The 26,245-nt window shown below is 42.6% G+C and overlaps 2 protein-coding genes across 2 annotated transcripts in view; one reads left to right on the top strand and one right to left on the bottom strand.

The window, feature by feature from the left end:
* Positions 1–26,245, bottom strand: part of LOC129162178 (oocyte zinc finger protein XlCOF6) — an 849,318-nt gene that overhangs the window by 440,204 nt on the left and 382,869 nt on the right. The gene's annotated exons all lie outside the window — the stretch shown is intronic.
* LOC107373487 (uncharacterized) overlaps positions 1–26,245 on the top strand; it is a 41,504-nt gene that overhangs the window by 3,327 nt on the left and 11,932 nt on the right. Inside the window, exons 2-34 of the mRNA XM_070548757.1 lie at positions 6,637–8,650; positions 9,424–9,485; positions 9,597–9,706; positions 10,148–10,184; positions 10,490–10,540; positions 11,025–11,032; positions 11,177–11,284; positions 11,334–11,368; positions 11,457–11,553; positions 11,938–12,172; positions 12,452–12,586; positions 12,723–12,781; positions 12,825–12,884; positions 12,943–13,058; positions 13,266–13,272; positions 13,435–13,517; positions 13,830–13,966; positions 14,033–14,039; positions 14,196–14,380; positions 14,497–14,537; positions 14,668–14,785; positions 14,873–14,898; positions 15,111–15,301; positions 15,556–15,643; positions 16,129–16,200; positions 16,293–16,376; positions 16,452–16,488; positions 17,031–17,111; positions 17,423–17,460; positions 20,972–21,113; positions 22,520–22,620; positions 23,422–24,145; positions 24,237–24,305. Of these exons, the coding sequence (XP_070404858.1) occupies positions 6,637–8,650; positions 9,424–9,485; positions 9,597–9,706; positions 10,148–10,184; positions 10,490–10,540; positions 11,025–11,032; positions 11,177–11,284; positions 11,334–11,368; positions 11,457–11,553; positions 11,938–12,172; positions 12,452–12,586; positions 12,723–12,781; positions 12,825–12,884; positions 12,943–13,058; positions 13,266–13,272; positions 13,435–13,517; positions 13,830–13,966; positions 14,033–14,039; positions 14,196–14,380; positions 14,497–14,537; positions 14,668–14,785; positions 14,873–14,898; positions 15,111–15,301; positions 15,556–15,643; positions 16,129–16,200; positions 16,293–16,376; positions 16,452–16,488; positions 17,031–17,111; positions 17,423–17,460; positions 20,972–21,113; positions 22,520–22,620; positions 23,422–24,145; positions 24,237–24,305 (5,358 nt within the window). The remainder of the gene's footprint in view (positions 1–6,636; positions 8,651–9,423; positions 9,486–9,596; positions 9,707–10,147; positions 10,185–10,489; positions 10,541–11,024; positions 11,033–11,176; positions 11,285–11,333; positions 11,369–11,456; positions 11,554–11,937; positions 12,173–12,451; positions 12,587–12,722; positions 12,782–12,824; positions 12,885–12,942; positions 13,059–13,265; positions 13,273–13,434; positions 13,518–13,829; positions 13,967–14,032; positions 14,040–14,195; positions 14,381–14,496; positions 14,538–14,667; positions 14,786–14,872; positions 14,899–15,110; positions 15,302–15,555; positions 15,644–16,128; positions 16,201–16,292; positions 16,377–16,451; positions 16,489–17,030; positions 17,112–17,422; positions 17,461–20,971; positions 21,114–22,519; positions 22,621–23,421; positions 24,146–24,236; positions 24,306–26,245) is intronic.

Here is a 26,245-nt window from a genome sequence, read left to right as displayed (position 1 = left end):
CCGATGGATCGGCATTTGATCGTAATCGGCCGATAGCGCCCCTATCGGTTTTGATCGGAATTTTCAAAATAGATCAAAGCAAACCGATCAGGTAGGGTTGTCACGGTAACCGGTGTAGCGGTAAACCCCGGTAAAAGAAAAGTTGACAATAATAACCGTCTTGTTTTAAAAAAAACTATATTATCTTGGTGGGTTTACCGTGGCTGCGGTGTAGGCGCGGTGATCCTTACCAGCCACCGTATCATCTGCTGAAGTTGCCGGCGGCACATGCGCACTTTGTTGTTTATAACAAAACTTTCTTGAAGCTAAAGCTGAAATAATGGTCAAAGGAGGAGACGGCAGCGCTCAGGAGGACATTTATTATCCCTCAAAGAAGACAAAAGTGGGAAGTACGGGCATATTTTAGATATTTGAAGAATGCCGAGGGACAGTTGATAGAAGACGGACGGCTATCCTGTTTGCAGCACGTGCAGAAAAAGTGTCTGTGAAAGGCAGTACCGCTTCAAATCTCATGACACATCTGCGTGACCATCACCCACAACTCTACAGTCAACGCAAGGCAAGTTAACGTTAGCGTTTTAGCTAAAATGCGTGATCCGAGGATTTGGGTTGAGGGAGAATGCAACGAGTCGCTATATAAAGCAGCCGCAGCGCCGCTACCTGCATATAAACCGTGTCGCGGACACCGCCATGTTGAAATGACGCTATGCATTACGGGGCTCCCAGGGGCAGATAAGAGTTGGCCTCTCTCCGAGAATAATTATGAATTTAACAACGATTACTGCCTGATGACATTTTCCCAGATCTGCAAAGCTCACTGGAAGGACACAAACCGAGGACAACATTTTCCTGATATAGGGTTTATTACTCAAGTAAGGGTAAAAAAGTATCTGATTAGAAGGCTACTTGAGTACTGAGTATCATCTGATCTAATATTTTTAAAATGATGACATCAAACAGACAAAAAATAAGAAGTTACGGGCAAATATTGGTATTTTAAAGACTAAAGGGGAAAAATGTAAACAAATAAACAACATAAATACAAAATAACACATTTTAGGCAAAATTTAGACTCAAACTGAGGACAATATTTCCTGACATACAGGGTTTATTTAATTGTGTGAAAATGTAGCACGTTTAAAAAATATACCGCGATAATACCGAAAACCGTGGTAATTTTGGTCACAATAACCGTGAGGTTAAATTTTCACACCGTGACAACCCTAATACAGACCATTTTAGATTAGGTTACATTTCCTTTATTCCCAGATTATGTAGTTTGTAGCACTCATTATAATGTTGTAGACAATTTCTGGCCAATCCACGTGATCGGTATCGGTGATCAGCATTCTTTGATATCGGTATCGGTGATCAGCATTCTTTGATAGCGGTATCGGTGATCAGCATTCTTTGATATCGGTATCGGTGATCAGCATTCTTTGATATCGGTCATCGGCAGCAAAAAACCTGATCGGTGCATCCCTAGGAGCTGCATTCTCTTAATTGGAATAGATTGTTTCTTATACCTGATGTTAATGATGCTTGGACATCTTTCCACTCTCAGTTCATGCAGGTTCTTGATAAACATGCTCCTTGGGTCAGTGTAAAAATTAAGGGCAGCCATCTGCCTTGGATTTCTCATGAATTAATTGCTTTGTTTAAGAAGCGTGACAAAGCGTGGAAAGTAGCAAAACTTAGCAATCTGCATGAGCATTGGACAGTTTATAGAAAACTAAGAAACTTCTGTACTACCCAAACTAGGAATGCTAAAGCTAATTTTTATAAGAATGGTTTGCATAAGGATATCAATAACCCTAAGCGCTTCTGGGATAAAATGAAAGACCTGAGGGGGAAAACTAAAGTTAAAATCTGAATGTTAATGGGAGTCTTATTAATGACCCGGCTGAAATAGCTGAAGCATTCAGTAAGCACTTTGCTTCCTCTCCTTTCCTTACCTCTGCAGAACATCATGGGTCTTACACCTTGCCTCACTGTTGCTCCAGTGGATTTTCTTTCTCTGAAATTCGTTCAGAGGAAGCGCGTAAAGTTAAGCCGGGCGTACACTGTGCGACTTTTTCACTTTTTTGAGCCGATTTTCCAGTCATGCGAGAATCCACAAGATCGGGGCGAGTTTAGCGCCGAGCGTCGTGTAGTGTACAGGGGGTTACGAGAGGCGATTAACACCACGTGACCAGCTGACGATCAGCAGTCATGAGGTTGCACGGACTTCTGGCGTGTTTAAAATTTCGCTCGTCCCTCGTGAGGGTATCGCACTGTTGAAGCTGCGCTGCGAGCAGCTGCGACCCAAAAAGTATCAGAACCGCTCACGGCGCATGCGCAATCCTGCATCAACGCCGCTCGCTATTTCCCTAATAACACACACTGTTCGTTTTTGTTTCTACATGTTTTTTTACTCACAAAGATTGTCAAGAAAGTGTGTTTGTCGTGTTCATGTCAAATTAAACTGATCACAAAACACAGATTTACTTTCTTTATTTCGTTTTCCTCATCCAACCCCCATAAATCCCTGTGTGTCCTCCTGCAGCACTCCCGAAGGTCAACAGACAAAGCAAGACAAAAAAGTCTGACGTATTGTGTAAAAACTGCTATTTTTAACACATTTTTAGGGCCGACGTGTTGCTACCAGACGTACAGTGTGAGCACATGACTCGTGAGATCTGCTCTGCGAGGAAGTCGTACAGTTTGAGCTGAAGCTGAACGCTGCGAGTGAAAAAATCGCACAGTGTACGCCCGGCTTTATACTGTCGCTCTCTAGTGGGAATACTGCAGGTCCAGATGGCATAGAGAGTCGCTTTGTTAGGATAGCTGCTGATGTTCTAGCCTTACCATTATCTATTCTTTTTAATCACTCTATTAACTCATGTTCTGTTCCAAAAGCTTGGAAATGTACTAAAATAATACCACTGCATAAAGGAAACGATATAACTGAACCTAATAACTATAGACCCATTGCTATAATTAATACAGTTGTTAAAGTATTTGAAAAACTGGTTTTTATCCAGCTATCTAAATACTTAGAGGACAACAACCTACTATCTCGGTACCAATCGGGGTTCAGAAAAAACTTCTCGACAACTACTGCACTGCTTAAACTTTCTAATGACATCTATTCTGGTTTTGGCAATAATTTATTTGGTGGTGTGATTTTTCTTGATTTAACAAAAGCCTTTGACCTCGTCAATAACTATCTACTTTTAGATAAGTTATATGCTTTTGGTCTGTCAAGGCCGTCTCTACTGTGGTTTAGTTCTTATCTTCATCATCACTCTCAATTTGTTTCCTTTAATGGTTCTGAATCCAACATGTGAGGAGTCATTAGAGGTGTTCCCCAAGGCTCTTCACTTGGCCGTTGTTATTTTCAATTTTTATTAATGATTTACCACGGTGCTAAAGATCCTGTTTTGTTCAGTTATATGCAGATGACACGGTCTTATACTGTTCTAAGTCGAGTAAATCCGAATTACAACAAGCTATTCAGCCTAATTTTGACGAAGTGCAGCTCTGGCTAGCTCAGAACAAACTTCTTTTAAATAAATCTAAGACTTACTCCATGCTGTTTCATAGAAGTAGTACTCTATCTGATAGTGACAGGACTCTTAATCTTTATTTTTTGGATTCTTCGCCGGTTCATCCTTCTGTTAAAATGAAATATTTAGGAGTTTGGCTGGAGCCAGAGCTGCCTTTTAAATTTCACATTCACACGACATGTCTTAAGGTCACACGGTGTTTACGTATCCTTTACAACTCAATAAACTGCTTCGAACCTATTGTACGAAAGCGCATTGTCACTCAGCTTCTGTTGCCGATTATTGATTATTCAGATATTTTGTACCAAAACTCAACAGTTTCTAGCCTGCGGTCTCTTGATGTCGTCTACAACAGTTTGTGTCGTTTCATTTTGCGGTGTTCCTTTAACACTCATCATTGTTATATGTATGAGCTTCTTGGTTGGCTTCCTTTAAAAGCTAGACGACAATTTCATTGGTTGATATTTATGTTTAAGTGCATTTATTTTGATTTTCCACTTTATCTAAAAACTCTTTTGGTTCCCATTGATTCCTTGTATTCCACCCGCTTAACTACTCTTCCATCGTTTGTTGTTCCTCGTTTTAAAAAGGAGGTGGGTAGACTCGCCTTTTGTGTTAAAGCTCCTCTGGACTGGAATAAATTACCCGCTGAATTAAGATCCATCTCAACAATTCGTCAGTTTTCCCGCACTGTTTATGCTTATGTAAAGCCAAGCTGTAGTTGCTTTGTTTAATCTTTATTATAATGACTTTGTGCATTCACTGGCTAACATGCTGTATTTTGTTGCCAAACTTTGTATTCAACTGGGATACTACTTCACTTTAGGTTTATTTACGGTGTAATTTCTTGCCCTTATTTCTCTTTGAGTGCCTCACAGCAGTTTTATTTAATTTAATTTTGTATATAGGTATGTATGTACGTATGTACACGGGTGGGTATCTATGTATCCATGCTTATGTGTTTATATTTACGTGTAAATATATTTATACATATCGTTAATTTTACTATTATTATTTATTTACTTTCCTTTTCTTTTGTTTTTTAAGTCTGTTATAACTTTCTAACTCTGCCACCTTATTTGTTATTGGTTGTGTTGTAGGAGGACCTGCTCGAAAATGAGATGTTACATCTCAAGCAGTTTATCCTCCTGAAAAACATAAGTTAAATAAATAAATAAATATATTATAGACATGTGCATATGTAATACCAATGCTCTATACATTGGCACTACTGGTTACTGAGGCGGTTGGTAGACTTTACGTGTGTTTAAAATAATTGCAGCTTGTGTTTATTTCTGATGATGTTTATTAATTTGTCTTCTTCCACAAAGCCCATGATCCATTCACTGCAGTTAAAGTGGTTTTCAATGAATACGTTACCTGCCCCATGACAGTCCGCAGAGTCCGTTACTCACAGCCACAGTCCTCGCCACACAGTAAAAAACTGCTTGTCCCGTCACAGCCACACCTGAGTCTAATCTGTCTTGGCTTAAGTAGGCTGGTGCTTCCTCAATCAATTAACCAATCAAGTGAGGCCAAGCCTCCTCTCATGTTTGCAGAAAGAAAATGAAAACAACACATATGGCTCCTACAACTTTTGTTGGCATGTTGTTAAGTAGCAAAGAACATTTAGGACACACAGTTTCAGCATCTTTTCACTGGTCCAAACACAGGTGATGTCCTTTCTATAGAAATGCAAAAACTTAAGCACACTGGTCCATTTCTTTGGCAAAATGAAATGTATTAAAAATAAAATAGTAAAAAGTAACAAGAAAACTATAGAAAAACACGCACATGCAAAAGTTTTATAAATGAAAAGCAAAACACCGCGAACACACAGCACACTGTCCATATTTACATATTTTAAAATGCATGTCGCCAGGCATCTTGGGGTATTCAGAGGTCATAATACTGTCTTATGTTTACCTGGTCGCAACTGCCCGCCTGTTGGCATTCCATCATCATCTCCCGCAGGAGATTCTGGGTGTCCTGGACGTCCTCCATCAAACGCTGACGCGTAGCAGCGCTTTCCTGGAGCCAAGCGGTCTCGTTCGCCAGGTGCTGCCTTTTAATTTCCAGATCCATCCTGTCGTTCTCCGCCGCCGTCTTCAGGTACTCCTCCAGACTGGCAGCTGCATCCAGAGCTCGGCGTCTTCTCCTCTTGTGGGCAGGTGGGGTGGGAGTGTGTGCTAAACAGACAGAGACAATTATAATTAATACATAGATATATAAACGCTGCATTACAGTCGCCTGCACAGGATCTAACAAGCATCCCTAGTTATTTGTACTTTTGTTTTAATTCCCCACAGGCAGAATTAGTATTATTATTCCCAACCTTTGGATGGAAAGATTTATGTCTTTTTGTTGTTGTAAATAAACCTGATCATCATTTTAACTTTTAAATCCTGTGTTATTGTCCCTTTCTTTTTGCACACGAGGCAAACTCCCCAGGAAGAGTCGTAACACCACTCGCCTCACGCACATAAGTGACCAAAACAAAGCAGTATGGAGACACTCCATTGTCAACCACCTCTCAGGCAACAGCCTGCACTCCCAAGTTCAACATGTCACCAGAACATAACCAACACAATAAAAGCATTGTTGTACAAAATGGAAGGCCTATAGCGTTTATTCTCTCACAGTAACAATTTATCATACTTTTGGAGGAATTTATTTGAGATTTTCTTGTTTTTATTCATTGTGCAATAGAAAAATAATCGTTAGATTAATCGTCTAAATAGTCATTAAAATGGTCGACTATTCGATAAACTAATCGTCAGAATAATCGTTTTAAAAATAATCGTTACCCCCAGCCCTAGACCTGACCTGTACTGGAATGTTTACTGTGTGAAGGTCCTTGAGACGACTCTGGTCCTGATTTTGCGCTTTACAAATAAACTGAATTGAATTGAAATGAAAAAACTTGAATGTCTACAACACTATTAGATACTCATTTATACAGTTTATCAGCCAAAAGAATAGTTGGTTTGGATGTTACTTGCTCTTTAAAGCAATAATATTACTGTTAGATGTGTGAATAGAAAGTTACAGCATTCAGTAATTCACTGTGTTTCTGTTTTTCCTACAGGTGTTAAAATAATGGCGCTGGTTAAAGAAGAAGCTCATGAAGAACAGAGTGCTGGTGAGGACCAGCAGGAACCAGAACACCTTCACATAAAGGAGGAACAGGACGACCTCTGGACCAGCCTGGAGAGAGAGCAGCTACATTTAAAGGAGACTGATGCTGCCAGATTTCTATTCACTGCTGGTTCTATAAAGAGTGAGGATGATGAAGAAAAACCTCTCGTCTCACAGCTTCATCAGCAGCAAACAGAAGACCGAGATGTTCCAGCGAGCAGCTCAGCTGACCATGTGACAGCAGAAATGACAAGTCATTTAGCAACAAGGTCTTCAGGCTGTTGTGTTAGTAAGGAATGTGTTATAGTGAAGCAACATGCAGACTCATGTAGGGAAGTCCAGAAAAAGACTAAAACATTTAGTTGTGATCACTGTGGAAAAGAATTTATAGGAAAATCAAGTTTAAACAGTCACATGAGAATCCACACAGGACAGAAGCCTTTTGCCTGTGAGCTCTGTGGAAAAAGTTTTTGTCAAAAGACAAGTTTAAACAGTCACATGACTGTTCACACAGGACAGAAGCCTTTTGCCTGTGAGCTCTGTGGACAAAGATTTAACCTACGAACACATTTAAACAGACACATAAGAATCCACACAGGACAGACGCCTTTTGCCTGTGAGCTCTGTGGAAAAAGATTTAGACATGAGACAAGTTTAAACTATCACCTGAGTGTCCACACTGGACATAAGCCTTTTGCCTGTGGGCTGTGTGGACAAAAATTTAGTCATAAGACACATGTAAAAGATCACATGAGAATCCACACAGGACAGAAGCCTTTTGCCTGTGATCTCTGTGGACAAAGATTTAACCGAAAAACAACTTTAAACGTTCACATGAGAATCCACTCTGGACAGAAACCTTTTGCCTGTGAACTCTGTGGACAAAGATTTAAACGAAAGACGAATTTAAATTCTCACATGAGAATCCACACAGGACAGAAGCCTTTTGCCTGTGAGCTCTGTGGAAAAAGATTTAGTCATACGACAAGTTTAAAAGGTCACATACGTGTCCACACTGGACAAAAGCCTTTTGCCTGTGGGCTGTGTGGACAAAAATTTAGTCATAAGACACATATAAAAGATCACATGAGAGTCCACACAGGACAGAAGCCGTTTGCCTGTGAGCTCTGTGGACAAAGATTTACCCGACAATCAACTTTAAACATACACATAAGAATCCACACAGGACAGAAGCCTTTTGCCTGTGAGCTCTGTGGACAAAGATTTAGACATGAGACAAGTTTAAAAGATCACATGTGTGTCCACACTGGACAGAAGCCTTTTGCCTGTGGGCTGTGTGGAAAAAGATTTAGACATGAGACACGTTTAAAAAGTCACTTGAGTGTCCACACTGGACCTTTTGCCTGTGATCTCTGTGGAAAAAGATTTAGACATGAGACACGTTTAAAAAGTCACATGAGTGTCCACACTGGACAGATGCCTTTTGCCTGTGATCTCTGTGGAAAAAGATTTAGACATGAGACACGTTTAAAAAGTCACATGAGTGTCCACACTGGACATAAGCCTTTTGTCTGTGAGCTGTGTGGACGAAGATTTAGTCATAAGAATAATTTAAACATTCACATGACAATCCACACAGGACTGAAACCTTTTGCCTGTGAGCTCTGTGGACAAAGATTTAACCAAAAGACAACTTTAAACAGTCACATGAGAATCCACACAGGACAGAATCCTTATGCCTGTGAGCTGTGTGGTCAAAGATTTCGTTATAAGGCAAGTTTAAACAGTCATATGAGTGTCCACACAGGACAGAAGCCCTTTGCCTGTGAGCTGTGTGGAAAAGGATTTAACCGAAAGACAGATTTAAACAGACACACGAGAGTCCACACAGGACAGAAGCCTTTTATATGTGAGCTCTGTGGACAAGGATTTAGTCAAAAGATAAGTTTAAATAATCACACGAGTGTCCACCCTGGACAGAAGCCTTTTGGTTGTGTAACATGACCTAATGGTTACTTTTAATAAATGATCAATAAGATCTGATATTTCCATATATATATATGAAATATCAATATTGATCTTTAGAAATTTCATCTAAAATGAAACCAGGTCATTTTGGTAGTTCAGGGAAATCACACCTTCGTAATATTTTGAGATAGAGCGAGAAATAGTTCCTAAAAACAAATTTAATACTACATTTCTACTACTGTGTGGGCGACGATGGCACAGGAGTAAAGTGCTCGCTCCGTAATCAAATGGTTGCAGGTTCGAGCCCCTGCTCAGTTTGTCGCTGTCGTTGGGTCCTTGGGCAAGACACTTAACTCACCTTGCCTGCTGGTGGTGGTCGGAGGGACCGGTGGCGCCAGTGCTCGGCAGCCTCGCCTCTGTCAGTGCGCCCCAGGGCAGCTGTGGCTACACCGTAGCTCATCCCCGCCAGCGTGTGAATGTGTGTGTGAATGGGTGAATGACTGATTGTGTTGTAAAGCGCCTTGGGGGTTTCCAGGACTCCAGAAGGTGCTATATCAAATACAGGCCATTTACCATTTATTAATGATGACACGGAACAAATGATGATAAATTATGGTTGAAACAAGATAACTGGGACAATGAATGAAATGATGGAATGTGTACTTAGATGTTATGTAGCAAAACCAAGTGTCTTAGAAAATTGTTATGTCTGGGTTGTAAAATAAGTCTGAATGTATGGTATAACAATCTCTATTAAAAACACCATCCCACGCCAGTTGTGCAGAATCTACGAGTCCTTGTGGTGAAGGCTGCCGGTGATCCAGCGGTCGGAGAAGTTGATACAAACTGCCAGTAGAGTTGACTTCTGTGGTATTTGGAGCACATAGTTTCACCCCAAAAACCAAACTGCTGTTCTGAGATACCTTCCAGGTGAGTGCTGGAAGCTGGTGTAACAATTTTGCAACTCCACAATAATTTCAGACTTCTTCAAGTCTGGCCTTGGTTTGCTGCAGTTTAATCAGAGTCTGTTGTTCCTCTGCCAGACGAAGCTGTGCTTCTGCCCTGTCAGTCTGTCTTTGCTCAAGTGCCTTGTAACCATCATCTTTGTTTGATGAAGGGCGCTTCAAGCCTTTCCTCTGAGATCCTGTGGCAACTACCACTGGCTCAACCAATGAGAAACCAGCTGCTTCCTCACGAACAGAGCTGAGATTCAATATAAATACACTCTCTGGATCAGTAGGCCTGTACTGAAAGGCTGAATACGTTAAAGCCTACTTAATCACTGTAGCCTGATGGAAGAACAAATAAAACTAAAACCTTGTGAATATATAGGATATCTTGTAAAATACTGCATGATCCATAGATAGTATTATTTGATACATTTTTAAAGTTTTCATTACATTTTGGGCATGAAATTCATGCTGAATCCACCCTTCTGATGGGATCCGTTTAATCCTGATTTTTTTGGATCAAAGTGATTCAAATCCTACAAAAAGGTTCTGAAAAACCCAAATGTCCATGTTCCTCTGAAGGTGTCAGCAGGACTTTTCCGAATCAGCTCCATGTGCTGTACTTAGCTGAAGAATTTCGAGGTGTTGACTGTGGGAGTCCTTCAAGTTCTGCATATGCTGGGTGTAACTGCAGGCCTCTGTGGGTTCGGTTCCACTAGTAGCAGAAGGTGTACTACTGCATACCTTGTTGAACATCAGATCAAATAGGTTTGATTAGCCTGAAACTTTTTATTGTCCTATGCACGGTTAGATAAATGTTTCCCTGTACAACAACAAGCCAATTTTTAATAGCTAGCTGATGATTTTGTCGTAGAGAAACAGTTCTCTGTCATGAACCGGGAGAGTTACCATGTGATGTTCCAGCCCCCGCCCAGTCGAAGTTGAAAGCCACTGTCACTGCAACTTTGCACAACTGTAATATGATTCTTTTTTCAGTTTAGCAAAGCTTCAACAGGTATAACAGTACATGATGATCCCCTGTGCTACGTTACGTGCATTTGCTACACAAAACTCACACATCAACACAGATTGTTGACAAAGCTACAGCAGTCTACGATCAACCATCATTGGTGTGAAGATGATTGCATGAATATGGCGGACATAGCCGGAATAAATTAATAAAAAAATACAAAACGTACCCAGATTTCTGGTACGGCTGAACTCTTCAACAAGATTCTCTCATTGTTCCTGTTAGATTGTTAGTAGGTAGATGGACTGTATCAGGGAGGGAGTTAAAGGGTGTCTTCCTGGGGTGTCGGTAAGAACACAGGTTCAGGCTTTATTTCAACTTGGCCTCTTTATTCTCACGTGAAAAGTAGTAGTAACAGCAATGCACAGGGGCACGCAGAACAATGATGCAGGGCTGAGCAATGAGTATTCAACTCATTAACATTAACAGGGATGTTGGTAGGTGAGTGTGTGGTTTAGCAGTCATTCACGCACACAAAGCTGACTTAACCTGGGAACTAGCTAAGTAAAACTCCTCCACTCTGCTGTCTCATGTGCTTCTCCACCTGCTCTGCTCGGTGGTCTCCTCTGTACTGTTGCCAGCTCTGCTCTGAGAGAGTAAGAGCTGAGTGCGCAAGTGTGCCACCTGGTGGCCTTTCCAACACAGCCGCCCCCAAATTTGGGATAAATTTGCTCCCTGGAAAGGCCAACGTACAGCAGTGGGTTAGTCTCTGAGTCGATCTTTAACCCGGAACCTCAGGTAGCACGACTAGGCGGGCGATTGGTCTTGTGTAGGTACGGTCTTGGATCTGCACTTCGGCGCTCCTTACTTTACCGTCGGCACCAGGGAAAACCTTGGACACTTTGCCGATTTGCCAGGCAGATCGGGGAAGCTGGGTGTCGACTATCATGACAACGGTGCCTGCTTCGATGTTTGGTGCCGAACCCTGCCACTTCCCTCGGGTCTGTTGGCCGAGCAGGTAGTATTTTATAAAGGATGACCAGAATTGCTCAGCCAGTACCTGCACATGTCGCCATCGTCTCTTGCTTAAAAGCTCAGATGCGGGGTAAACAACTTGGGGAAGAGAGGTGTTTGGCCGCCCCATCAAGAGGCAATTTGGGGTCACCGGGTCAAGATCTGACAGGTCTGATGAAACGTATCCAAGGGGTTTGGAGTTCAAGATGGCTTCTATTTCGACAAGGACAGTGGTCAGAACTTCTTCCGTAACAGTCTCTGCTGCCAGGGTAGCGCGTAGTGCTACCTTAACGGATCGGATCTCCCTTTCCCAGACTCCTCCGAAATGCGGGGCAGCAGGGGGATTGTAGTTGAAGTGGATTTGCCTTTTAGCTAAAATGTCTTGCAGCTGTGGGTTAAGCTGGTTAAAGCTGGTCTCCAGTTCCTTCTGTCCCCCGTGGAAGTTGGTGCCATGGTCCAAATACAGTTCGAGTGGAGTGCCACGGCGGGCAATAAACCTTCTCAAGGCCATAAGGAATGCATCACTGTCAATCGACGTGAGCACCTCCAAATGAACGGCTCTGGTGGTGAGGCACTTGAATATCAAGCCCCATCGTTTCTCAGTACGACGCCCAATCTTGATGGTGAGGGGGCCACAGCAGTCCATTCCTGTGGAGTGAAACGCCGGTTTAAATAACTGCGGTCGGGCTGGAGGCAGGTCTACCATTTTCTGGCTGGCAGGTTTGGCTTTAAGCTTACAGCATTCTAAGCATTGGCGTTGGTGTTTCTTTATGGCCTCACGGCCTCTGAGGATCCACGCTTTCCTACGTAGTTCTGCATAGACTCTTTCAGGCCCAGGATGATGCAGTCTGTCATCATAGTCCTTGGTCAATAGCTGGCATCTCTGGTGATTGGGGTTCAAGACAATGGGGTGCACCACCTCTGGACTGAGAGCTCTGCTACGTCGCAGACGACCTCCTACCTGGATAAGCTGACTGGAATCCTCAAACTCCTGGGACAGGCACAGCAGCCTGCTGTTGCGCTGAAGGGATTTACCAGTCTGTAAAAGAAGGTAGTCTTCAGGAAAGCTGTCCATCTGAGCCTGCCTAAAGACTTGACGCTCTGCTTCACGGTAGGTCTCAGCAGGGGGTTGACCCGTCTGGTTGGAGTCTTTGTGAATCTGTTCCGCTGTAGCTTCAACTTGTGCTTTCCAGCTGCGATACTCTTTCCTATCCGCCAATGAAGGGGAGATAGTAAGGCCACAAAAGGCACTCTTCTTTCGTTCATTGTCATCAGGAGGCACAGGTGCACATGGGTTCAAAGGCCATTCACTGCTTGGCTGCAGTAGGAAAGGAGGTCCCTGGAACCAACGATTTGGTCCAAATAGGTCCTTTAACTTCTGGCCTCGAGTTAGGTCATCTGCAGGATTCTGTTGGGATCCTACATACCGCCATACCTCCGCCTTGGTGAGTTCCTGAATCTCGGCCACCCGTGTGCCGACAAACACCTTGAAATGGCAGGACTCAGAACGTAACCAGTGGAGAACTGTAGTAGAGTCTGACCAGCATATCACCTCTTGTATGGACAAGGTGAGCTCGTTGGTTAGTAGCTTTGCCAGTTGTGCTCCGGTAAGAGCAGCACACAGCTCCAGTCTGGGTATGGATTGCTGCCTCCGTGGTGCCACACGGGATCTTGCTAGTAAGAATGAAATGTTAACAAGTCCATCGGGTCCCACAGAGCGGAGGTAGGCTACAGACCCATATGCTCTCTCTGAGGCATCCGAGAATATGTGTACCTCATGGGTCACTTGGGGGTCATCCATGTATGTAGGGGTGTAGCACCTTGGGATGGTTATTTGTGGCAGGTGTTGAAGGTCTGCTTCCCACTCTTTCCATGCCTGCAGTAGATGATCCGGCAAGGCAGGGTCGTCCCAACCCCTGGTCTTGTCCCACAACTGCTGTACTATTACCTTCGCTCGGGTGGTAAAGGGTAGGAGGGCACCTAGCGGGTCGTATTGTATCGCCAATACGCAATAGATGGTCCTCATGGTAAGGGCGCTGTAGGAGACGGGTCTGTACTTGAAGCCAAGGTGATCAGTGCTGCAGTTCCAACTTAATCCTAGAGTAGACTCCTGTGCTTCTGCTTTGTCCTGTGAAAGCCATAGCTCAAGGTTAGGGGATCTGGCTTCAGGTGGTAGGTACCAGCTTTCCCTACTGGGGGTCACCTCTGCAGGGAGTTTTGCTGCAATCCCGCTCTCCAGGAGTTTATGGACTTCGGCCGTGTATGCCATTGCTTTAACAGGGTCTTTGGCCAGGCGTCTTTCGGTACCTCTGAGGAGTGGCATCACTGCTTCTTTGGGAGCTTGGAACTGGGGGAAGCCCTTTCTCCTAAGCAGTGGAGTGGCATAGCGGAGCACCCCACTCACCTCCTGCCTGATGGTCTTTGCCTCTAGGAGGGCAATGGCTTCCTGATCCTCCCTTGACCTGGTCGCCTGCTTCTCGCAGCGGTAAGGTAGTTGGTCGAGTTGCCACAACCTCTCAACGTTCCTCTTCAGCTCCACCTCGGCAGGACTGAGAGAGATGTGGAGACATTGTGGTGATGGCATCTGGGTCTGGAGGTGGCGGGCAGGACCCTGGAGCACCCATCCTAGGCGGGTCTTGATGGCAGCTGGGCCATCTGGTGCTGCCAGCCGGACTGGAGCGGTGGGAGTGATCAGATGGGTATGATCAGCGCCAATCAGGAGAAGAGGATGGACATGTTCGAAAGGCTGAATAGGGATATCTCTCAGGTGCTTGAATCTCTGAATGACGGAGCCAGGGTAGGAATGCTCTGCAAGCCCCAGGCTCTGATCAGTGAAGGCTGAGGTAATCCGGAACATCTTCTGTGGTTGCTTGGCAGGGGATATCTGAAAGGAAACTGAGGAGCCATTAATGGTACTTACATCCTGACGGATGGTCCTTAAGGCTAGACTTTCTCTGGAGCCTTGGATTCCGAGCTCAGCTGCGGCTGGTGAGAGCAGTATAGTGCGCTCAGACCCATCATCGAGGATGGCATAAGTGCTGAGGCTTTTACCTTGGTGGTGGATTACTACACCAACAACCTTGAGAAGCACCCTTCTGTCATCTGCGGGTTTGTCCAGGTAAAGGGTCTTCGCAGTGGAACTCAACAGACAGGAATCCTGGTTTGCAGGTTTAGCATTGACTTCATGAAGGACCTGCAGATGCTTGCCTTTGCAGAGGTTGCATGCTTTCTTAAGGGTACACTGCGCGGCCTGGCGTGAACGTGCGCAGCGCCAGCAGCGATGGTTAGTACGAATCCAGTCCACCATCTGATCTTTGTTAAAGGCCTTGAATATAGCACACTGGCTCAGGTAATGTTCATCATTGTTGCAATACAGACATAAAACCTTAGAGGTCGCTTTCAGCTTTGATGACTGGGGTGTCCTAGATGGTAACGGCTCATGAGATTGTACCTCTGAGGTGTTGTTAGCTCCATGCAACACTGTGGCAGGACGGGTTGCTGGTGACTTATTCTCTCGCCATTGGTTTGGATTAGGTATGCGTCGTGTACTTTTGATGCTAGACTGAGGATCTGAGCCTTGGCACCACGCCTCATACTGGAGCCAATCTGCCAGTTCTTGCAGGGTATAAACTGTACCAGCCCGACGTCCTAGCTGCCGGCAAAATGCTGCTCTCATTTCTGCAGGCAGCTTACCCAACAGCCGTTCGACATGTGACCCACACCTTAGCCTGGCCTGACCCTCCCTACCCAAGGTCCGTAGCATTCCCACAAGAGACTGAATCTGGAAAGCAAACCGCTCGAATGCTTCTGCATCACCTCTTCTGATGTCTGGCGAATCCATCACTTTGGCTATTCTTTGGAGGGCTAGGCGATGAGGCTGTCCATACCTCTCATTCAAAGCAGCCATTGTGTCACTTTAGGGGTAGGGTGAGTGGAGGAAAGAATCAGCTACAAGACGAGCCTCTTCTAGCTTTAAATGGTCGACTAGGATCTGATATCTGAATAGCTCGGTAGCATCAGGGGGTAGGAGGTTTTCCAAAGCTATTCGCAGGCGGGTGAACTCACTTGGATCTTTACTGCGAAAGTCCGGGATTGTCGGTTGCGGGCCTCTGTAGGTCTTCTCCTGGGCCAATGGAGTAGCTAGCGGGTGTGAGGACTGTGGGTTTTGCCAGGACCGGTGAGGATGGGAGTAGACAGGTGTAGGTTGTTCGTACCCAGACCATTGTGACCAATGTTGAGTAGGCCTACCTGAATGTAGGCTCGGTGGATACGGTGTATTTGTGTAGGGGCTGCTCATCTGATCCCTTGGGCCAGCACTATTGCATGATTGCTGGCCAGCATTGGATGCCTTTGATCTACTGGGTGTGATGGCGGCGACCTGGTCCTTCACTACCTGCAACTCGTGGAGCATCTTGCTAAGCATGTTATAGACCGGATCCTGGATTGGCTGGTCTGATTGTCTGAATGGGTCCCCAGCTTGTATCGGAGTACCTGTCAATCGGCTGTGGGATGGGAGCCTAGGAGCTGGACCGGAAGGTCTGAAGGGTGACCCCGGTGCCATTACTTCTTCCTTCCTCAGAGGCTGAGGCTGCCCCCGCTCTTGACTGAAATCGACCTGTGGTCTTGGCACGTTATCCTCCCATGGTCGGCAGTAGGGTAAAGTGAGCGGGGGCTGACTAGTATGCGGGATATGATCCGTTGAGGCAGCTCCTAACTGAGAGCCTTGTCTGACGGGACCCTGAGGTCGATGAGTGTTGTCGGGATATGAAGGGAATTCATCTAGAACTTCCCACTGGATGCCTGGACTGGAGCATCTCGAGAGGGATGGTATGGACATCCCCTCTTCCACTTGCTGCTGTTGAACCTCTTCAGTGCCCCATGCATGCTGTGCTGGTTGACTAGGATGCTGAACACCGCCTGAAAGGTCATAGTCTTGGAGGTAGGCAGGTAGCTGGGACTGACGTCGAGGCCTGACAGTCTGAGTTGTAGCTGAGGTTGGCTGCATACTACTGACTTGTCTCCAGGAAATGCACAGGATCCGGCTCGAAGGACCAGTGTTAGATTGTTAGTAGGTAGATGGACTGTATCAGGGAGGGAGTTAAAGGGTGTCTTCCTGGGGTGTCGGTAAGAACACAGGTTCAGGCTTTATTTCAACTTGGCCTCTTTATTCTCACGTGAAAAGTAGTAGTAACAGCAATGCACAGGGGCACGCAGAACAATGATGCAGGGCTGAGCAATGAGTATTCAACTCATTAACATTAACAGGGATGTTGGTAGGTGAGTGTGTGGTTTAGCAGTCATTCACACACACAAAACTGACTTAACCTGGGAACTAGCTAAGTAAAACTCTCCTCCACTCTGCTGTCTCATGTGCTTCTCCACCTGCTCTGCTCGGTGGTCTCCTCTGTACTGTTGCCAGCTCTGCTCTGAGAGAGTAAGAGCTGAGTGCACAAGTGTGCCACCTGGTGGCCTTTCCAACAGTTCCCGAATGTTTTCTTGATGTAATCGTCCTCTTTGAAGTGTGGACTGCACAAACAAAATGTTTTGAGTCATTCCAGCCGAGTATCCATGGTGTAGCCGATTGCCAAAAGTGATGCTAGAGAAGCGGCCTTCACAGGGAAAGTGTGGAACCTAAAAGGTGATCCTGTAACATCCTTATTGTTACAACCGGGAAACTGCAGGTATGCACCATGGCTCTATATATGTAAGAACAACTCCTTTTAAGTGACTAAAGCCTCTTTTATATATTTTTAACTTTTCTAAATTCTTTTTTATATTTTTACATTTTTTGATGATAAAAAGTAGCTGTTGTAATGTGAAGTTGTCAATTTACCTGGCTGTGTTTCTGAAATGTACATTAGTCATGCTTTCAGAGGAAAATCCTTTTGTGACGCTAAACGGCGGAGATGCAGTACCCCCGAAACTAGCCAGAAGTTGTTTCCTGAATCCCTTTCCCCCTGAAAATCTCTGAGCAGGGGTGTGTGTGAAATGGGTCATTGTTTACAGAGCACTGGGTGGGATAAGGAATGCATACAACTTCTTGTCTCAAAAAGCGAACTATCCCTTTAAAACAAAACTAGAAAATTGGAGAGAACGTGATGCTCTACACACCAGGAGGAGTCTGACTTATCCTGGATAAAATAGTCTTGTGCTTTATAAAAATAAGCCTCAACAAACTAGAACTGCATATTTTTCATCGCTAATTGAGGAGAATAAGAATAATCCAAGATTTCAGTACAGTTGCCAAACTTACACAGAATCATAGCTCTGAACCATCTATTCCCTTAGCCCTCAGCAGCAATGACTTCATGGGATTTGTTACAAGTAAAATTAATTCTATTAGAAACAAAATCATTAACATCCTCCCTAATGTGATTTCTTCTTCCTCAGTAAGTGAGGCAGCATCAGAGGTAACTGTAGAACCTCATCTGTGTTTGAACCATTTTGATCCAGTTGAGCTTTCAGAGTTATCAAAAATATTAGCTTCATCTAAACATCCCACTTGCATTTTAGATCCAATCCCAACCAAATCATTTAAAGAAGCATTTCCTTTTGTTGCTGCCCCCATTCTAGATATAATCAATCTATCCTTAGTAAATGGATATGTACCACAGGATTTTAAGGTTGCTGTAATCAAACCTTCACTTAAGAAGCCTTCTCTGGATCCAGATGACCCAATGAATTATAGACCAATATCTAACCTTCCATTTTTATCCAAAGTCCTGGAGAAAATAGTGGCCATCCAAGTATGTGAGCATTTAAACTCTAATGTACTGTTTGAGGAATTTCAGTCTGGTTTTAGAGAGTATCACAGCACTGAAACTGCATTAGTGAGAGTTACAAATGATACACAAGGCAGATCTTTCTGCTCAGACGTGGGATGAAGTTTTTTGTACTGAGGACCCCAACCTAGCATATGATGCCTTCTTATCCAAAGTAACCAAACTCTATGATAAACACTGCCCATTGAAGCCATATATTACTGAAAATAAAATTAAAATAAAAAAGCCCTGGATAACATATGGCATAGTTAAGGCTTGTAAGAAGAAAAATCATCTTTACAGAATATATTTAAAACAAAGAACTAAAAGTGCTGAAGAAAGATATAAGACATATAAAAATAAATTAATAAATATAATACGCATGAATAAAAAAATTACCATCATAAATTATTAGAACAACACAAGAATAATACACGAGGAATCTGGAAAACATTCAATGGTATAATTAGGAATGGAAAAAAAGTTAACGCACTCCCAAGCTATTTCATTAAAGAAGATCATGAAATCACTGATATCAAGGAAATTGCCAATGCTTTCAATCGTTCTTTTGTTGAGGTTGGACCATTATTAGCTGGTGCTATCAAAGCACCTATAAGTAAAAATGAAAAAAATATTACCGAGTCCATATCTAATTGTAACCCCAGTTCTCTATTTTTAAGGGGTGTAGAAGACATTGAAATAATAAATATTGTCAATAAATTTGAAAACAAAAGTTCAACTGATTGCAGTAATTTAGATATGAGGTTATTAAAGGACATTATCAATTACATTGTCACACCCCTTACATATCTGCAATCTGTCATTCTGTACTGGTGTTTTTCCAAGTAAAATGAAAACAGCAAAAGTAATCCCTATTTATAAAAATGGAAGTAAACACTTATTCAAAAATTATAGACCGATGATTTCGCTTCTCTCACAATTTTCTAAAATTTTAGAAAAATTGTTTGTCACTAGACTTGATGATTTTGTTAAAAAATTCAATTTGCTAAATGAACAACAGTTTGGTTTTCGATCAAACAGATCCACTTTGATGGCAGTAATGGCCTTAACTGAAGATATCACAACTGCAGTAGAAGAAAATAAATATACCTTGGGTGTCTTCAATGACCTAAGTAAGGCCTTTGATGTCATAGATCATACACTTCTTCTTCAGAAGCTACAAAGATATGGTATTCGTGGTACAGCTTATGCTTGGGTGGCAAGCTACCTTAGTAAAAGAGACCAGTTTGTGCATATCAATATTGTTGATTCAAGAAAGGAGTTCATTACTCATGGAGTCCCACAAGGGTCTATTTTGGGACCTAAATTATTCATAATGTATATTAATGATGTGTGTGCGGTTCTAGATAAAGTAAATTGCTTGTTGTATGCAGATGACACCATTCTTTATTGTTCTGGTGACGACCTAAACAAGCTTGTTGATTTAGTTGAAAAAGAACTGGCAGTGTTAAAAGGATGGTTTGATAGGAATAAACTTTCTATGAATGTGACCAAAACAAAGTTCATTATATTTGGAAACAGGAAAATTACTAATGAAATTATTATAAAAATAAATGGTATTGTAACTGAACTAGTACACACATCTACATTTTTAGGAATTACTATAGATGAAAAACTGAGTTGGAAGCCTCATATAGATGATATAAAGTTAAAAATATCAAAAAATATAGGACTTATGAGTAGAATGAGATTTGTTTTAAATATTAAATCCCTTCAGATACTCTATAACTCATTTATTTTACCATATCTGAGCTATGGTGTTGAAATATGGGGAAATAATTACAGAGCAAATATTTATCCTATGTATTTACTTCAAAAAAAGGTAGTTCGAATAATTTCCCATGCTAACTATTTTGCTCCAACAAATCCTATCTTTATCCATTTAAAAGTTCTAAAATTTTACGATATTATTGACCTGCATACACTGGCTGTAGCATATCAGGCTCAACTTCCACCTTATCTCCAAAGGATGTTTGAACAAAGGGAAGGAGGATATAGTCTAAGAGGAACTGGGATTTAAAAAAAAAAAGAATATTAGAACCAATAAAAAACAAAGATGTATCTCAGTAAGAGGAGTGATTTTATGGAATAGCCTCGAGGATAGATTAAAAAATTCATGCTCGTTGAAAACATTCAAAAAGAGTTTTAAAAATAACGTCTTACGTAATTACCAAGTGCACCAAAATTAGTTTTGTCACACGTTTTATACCTCTTGATTGATTTCAATTGTTTTTGTTTTATTCATGTTATATCTCTTGATTGGTTTTGTTGAAATTAGGATGATGCATGTAATAATTGTATTGTTTATATGTTTATTTACTTTTGATATTTATGACAATGTTTTTTTTTTGTAATGAATTAATGGGTAGGCTTAAATAAGTTTAACTTCAGCCTTTTCGCTCATAAATTATATCTAAAGAAACTGTTTAATTTATAAGAGGAATTTGTACTTGTGATCATTATTATTATGTTCTTTATTAGATAATTATTTTCCTTTTCATGTGTTTTATATGTATTTGTTATGACGGAAATAAATGAATGAATGAAAAATGAATGAATGAAATAATATTCTTATGGCCTCAGATAAGAGTCTTGTGTCTGTTCTAGTCTTGTTAGATCTCAGTGCTTCTTTTGACACAGCTGATGACAGTGTTCTTTAAAAATAATAATAAGAGCTGGAGGTTGAGATCTGGACTGGTGGAAGTAGAGATTGAAGAGCTCTGCCAAGAATACTGGAGGAGCCCATCCACGGTTGGATCAACGAGTGGAAAAAACAGCCCAGGTTAGTGCGACCAACACAGAAATTTCGCAGGCCCACATCCCGAAGTAGAGAGGTGGTGACGTGGAACCAGAGCAGGGACTGAGCAGGCAGATGAGCAATTATCTGTCAGGTTGTAGACCGTAGCTTAAAAGGTAACAGTTAAAAGGTAGACAATAAAGGTAGATAATAAAGGTGAAGAAATACACTCCTCGATGTCTAATGGCTTTATTGACAAGGATGAAGGATCGCCGCGACGACATACAAAGCTGAGTGAGCAGAAGCTAACGGCAGCGTGAAGCAGCAGCATGGGCTGAAGACCAAAGCTAAGCAATGCGATAAAATAGGTAAATAAATGCAGCGCGGCTTAGCATGCATACTGAAAATGTCACCATTACATTAGCTTAACAAGCAGGTGAAGACTTACAGATACAAGTCGAACAGTAGCATGGATGACCGCTGACCCCGTGTTGGCAGGACCTAAGTCGTGTGTCTCGTCGTTGGACGCAGGCAGGGGCGCAGGGAATGTAAAATGACTTTCATCATATTTAAATTTTCGGATTATATGTAAAAGTAAATAAAAAATGAATAAAATACCTAATGGAATGAACCTGTTATTTACATATCTGATATTTTCAGAAATTCAAGATACAACATTGTTTCATTGCACAGGTGTACAACAAAATTATCTTTGTGCTCACTAAGACAGCTCATAAATGTAGTAACATATGAGGACAATTCAAAACAGGACTGAGAGCCCTTGAGCCGGATTCCCTGTGGTCTGTATTTTTTAAATAACATCCCAGCTTACATTGAAACAACATTGACTTTCCATCTGAATCATCAGTTTGGTTGATATTGTAATATTGATGCTAACTAGTTGTTGAATCAACATTGATAAACTGATAATGAAACCATGTCTGTGTAGCTGAAAAATTTGTAACTAACTTTCAAGGACTAGAAAAAAAACGCCGTTTTATGCGGCACTCTGAACGACTACATGAAGACGACGAGCAATACGGCGTTCTGAAGGGATTTCCGCCGCTTTTTTTCGGCGTCAAATATTCTAACGTGTTCAAATGTGGGCGATTAGTGACCCGAACAGCTTGCCATACCTTCGGGGTTGTGAGGCTGGGTCGGCAGAGAGGAGCAGGAAGTGGGAGCTGAGTGGGAGGAGGGACGGAGGGAGCTAGCCGCTGAGTAGCAACGGCTAGTGACGGAGTGATGAGTGACTGGAACGGGAAGAAGAAGAGAAGTGGAGAAGCTGGGGCCTCGAGGAGTTGACCTGGAAACGGACTTGAATAACTGGTCAGGAGCTCCTGGCACCAGGGATCGATGAGCGAGCTTGTGAATGGTGAGTGAGTCTTTCACCAACCTGCGTAGGCCTCCAGCCCCATGGTCCTCCTGCTTTTGTTGTGTTAACACACTAGTAACCAGCCTCATCAGCTGTTCCTCTGCTCACGAGCAGCGAGTCTCCTCATCATCTACCTGCACAGGTCCTTCTCACACCAGACATGACTCGCTGAGCCAGGTCACCTTCAGTCAGAGATAACTTTAGACTTTAGTCTCTCTAGATGCATCCGACACACACACACACACACACACACACACACACACACACACACACACACACACACACACACACACACACACACACACACACACACACACACACACACCAAGTAGTGTGTCTATGGTTACGTTGTGATTTTTTTAGTAAATATTCTATTTGGTGAGAGATAAACTTTATAGTATTTATCCTAGTGGATCTATAATTAAACGGGTAAACTAGTAGTAGCACATCCAACGTCAAAGAGAGTAAAAAGTTATTATCAGGAGAGGGAGAATGTTAAAGTGGTTAGCAGCAGTGTGCTAGACGATGGCCCCCTCCATGAGGCCACCACAGCTCAGCAGAACATCGTTGTAGCTTCTTCTGGGGAGAAAAACACTTAGAGAGAAAATAAAGTTAACAGCTGAAATAGCAGGAAATAATACAGTTAAAGAGCAGATTGTAGAAGAAAGATAGATATATTATTATATCTATATATGCACATGTCTATAATAAATGATTTCTGATTTAATAATAAGATATATGTTATAGACATGTGCATATATAGATGTGACTGTAATAATAAGTTATCATATAATCTTTCAGATCTGAAAAAGATGGCGGAGTGAGTGGTTGTGTGCCTGCGGTCTCTCCTGCCTTATTTAATTAACTACCTGGATTTTTGACCTTTTTGCGGTTGGTTCTTGAATTTAAGTTCTTTTTTGAAGGACTGGAGAAAAGGTGATTTACTAAGTCATATTACTGATAAAAATGCCTCCTAAGCGCCAGCAGAAAGATCAAACGAAGGGCTCTGACGACGACGCTGCTGACGTGTCACTGGAAATCCTGAACAAGGAGACTCTGGAGTCTACTCTTCAAAAGTTTTTTGACAAAGCAGAAAAACATGCCAAGGATCGGTTTGATAGTCTTGATTCTCAACTTGACTCAATTCGATCTACACTTGACAAGCACGCACAAGAGCTTGAAACTCAAAAACAAGTCACCACCTTACTCCAAAAAAGGGTGCGGTGCGTGGAGGACGCTTCCGTGGCTCAGAGCGCAGACCTGCAGAAACACCAGAGGAAGATTCCTGCCCTCGATGATCAAAGCAGAAGGAATAATATCCGGATCCTCAATTTAAAAGAGGGGATTGAGCTCAACAATGCTCTATCCTATCTTAGGAGCAACCTGTTGGTGTGGTTCCCAGAGCTGGCGGGATCTCCTCCTGATGTAACTCGGGTGCGGCGGGTTGGACAACCTGGCGCGTCAGGGTCTCCTCGGACCTTGGTGGTCTGTTTTCTCCGAGCGAATGACAGGGATCGGATCCTGGCTCTGGCAAGGAAGTCTGAGGTGTCGGTGGCTGGTAAATCGGTTCAATTTGCTGCAGATTTCAGTGATGAAACAGTTCGTCGGAGACGCCGCTGCTTCCCGGTTTTGAGCCGGGCTCGCGCCTTGGGACTACAAGCTTTTCTTCTTTATCCTGCAAACATCAAGGTAATCTCTGATGGTGATCGTCTGCTTTTTACAGACCCAATGGCTGCTGAAAGTCACCTGGACGCTTTGGGTTGAGATGCCCTGAGATGTTTTGGGTGTACGAGCACCTGCGGAGGGCGGACTTGACTTTCCTCTTTCTTTTATTATTAGATTCTGGCTCTTCCGCAGAGCAGGTAATTCCTTTTTGTTTTTGCTTCTCCTCTTGTTCAGTGAAGAAGTCAAATTTCGTCTAAGGTCAAATTATCCTTACTTTATTCTTATTTATTTATATTGATAAAATCCAGCCACCGTGTTGAGTTATGGCAGTTTTATTAGTTTAGGTGGCTGTGCTTTGAGCAGGCTGCAGGCCATGGGCTCAGATCTGAGACCACTGCTTTTTGGACCATGAGTGATAACTCATTTAATTTCCATGTAATTTTTTTATATTTTGTTCTTTTTTCTGTTTATTTTTGTTTTATATTTTCTTCTGTGGCTGCCTGCTGTGAGGGTCATTTTTGTACCTCGTTTTTCTTCTTATGGGTAAAGGGTTACACATAATCCATCTTAATATAAGAAGCTTATTTCCTAAAACTGATTTATTAAAAGCATGGCTTGGTTATAATGAACCAAAAATAATTACGTTGTCTGAGACATGGTTGAATGAAAACATTTCTGACAATGATATTTCTCTTGACAACTTTGTTTTATATAGAATGGATAAAGGGACGAGGGGTGGCGGGGTTGCCACTTATGTCTCCTCTAGTCTGCAGTCTCAGGTTATTGTTCCGACAGTCAAACCACTTCACTTCGAAGCCATCTTTACTAAAATTTCTTTTAATGGAAATAAGCACATTATAATTGGAAACATCTATCGCCCCCCCTCCTACCCTAAACTTGAAGCAATACAACATTGACTAGCTACGGTTGAATCGTTGGGGGACACAATGGAAATGATCTAAACAATAACAAACCGATTAATCGATTAATCGAAAAAATAATCGACAGATTAATCGATTATGAAAATAATCGTTAGTTGCAGCCCTAGTTGAATCGTTGGGGGACACTATGGAAATGATCTTACTTGGTGACTTCAATCTTAACTGGCCTGATGAATCTACTCTTCCAGAACGTATTCTTTTAAATAGCTCAAATCTGACACAGCTGGTCTCTGAGCCAACTAGGACTTGTGCCACAAACTCTTCTCTCATTGACTGGATATTAGTAACTCACCCAGACAGATTTTCTGATTACGGCGTTTTGCCTTACTGCTTTAGTGATCACTCTTTTATTTTTTGTTTCTGGAAAATATCTTTACCACATACACCAACTAAGACTATCAGAATTCGTGACTTGCATACTTTTAACACTGATCAGTATTTACAGGAGCTGCTAGGGATGCACCGATGGATCGGCATTTGATCGTAATCGGCCGATAGCGCCCCTATCGGTTTTGATCGGAATTTTCAAAATAGATCAAAGCAAACCGATCAGGTAGGGTTGTCACGGTAACCGGTGTAGCGGTAAACCCCGGTAAAAGAAAAGTTGACAATAATAACCGTCTTGTTTTAAAAAAAACTATATTATCTCGGTGGTTTACCGTGGCTGCGGTGTAGGCGCGGTGATCCTTACCAGCCACCGTATCATCTGCTGAAGTTGCCGGCGGCACATGCGCACTTTGTTGTTTATAACAAAACTTTCTTGAAGCTAAAGCTGAAATAATGGTCAAAGGAGGAGACGGCAGTGCTCAGGAGGACATTTATTATCCCTCAAAGAAGACAAAAGTGGGAAGTACGGGCATATTTTAGATATTTGAAGAATGCCGAGGGACAGTTGATAGAAGACGGACGGCTATCCTGTTTGCAGCACGAGCAGAAAAAGTGTCTGTGAAAGGCAGCGACGCTTCAAATCTCATGACACATCTGCGTGACCATCACCCACAACTCTACAGTCAACGCAAGGCAAGCTAACGTTAGCGTTTTAGCTAAAATGCGTGATCCGAGGATTTGGGTTGAGGGAGAATGCAACGAGTCGCTATATAAAGCAGCCGCAGCGCCGCTACCTGCATATAAACCGTGTCGCGGACACCGCCATGTTGAAATGACGCTATGCATTACGGGGCTCCCAGGGGCAGATA

This window comes from Nothobranchius furzeri, chromosome 2, assembly GCF_043380555.1.
Source record: "Nothobranchius furzeri strain GRZ-AD chromosome 2, NfurGRZ-RIMD1, whole genome shotgun sequence".
Classification (NCBI taxonomy): domain Eukaryota; kingdom Metazoa; phylum Chordata; class Actinopteri; order Cyprinodontiformes; family Nothobranchiidae; genus Nothobranchius; species Nothobranchius furzeri.
The sequence above is the reverse complement of the archived record's forward strand: the minus strand, read 5'-3'. Positions and strand labels throughout refer to the sequence as shown.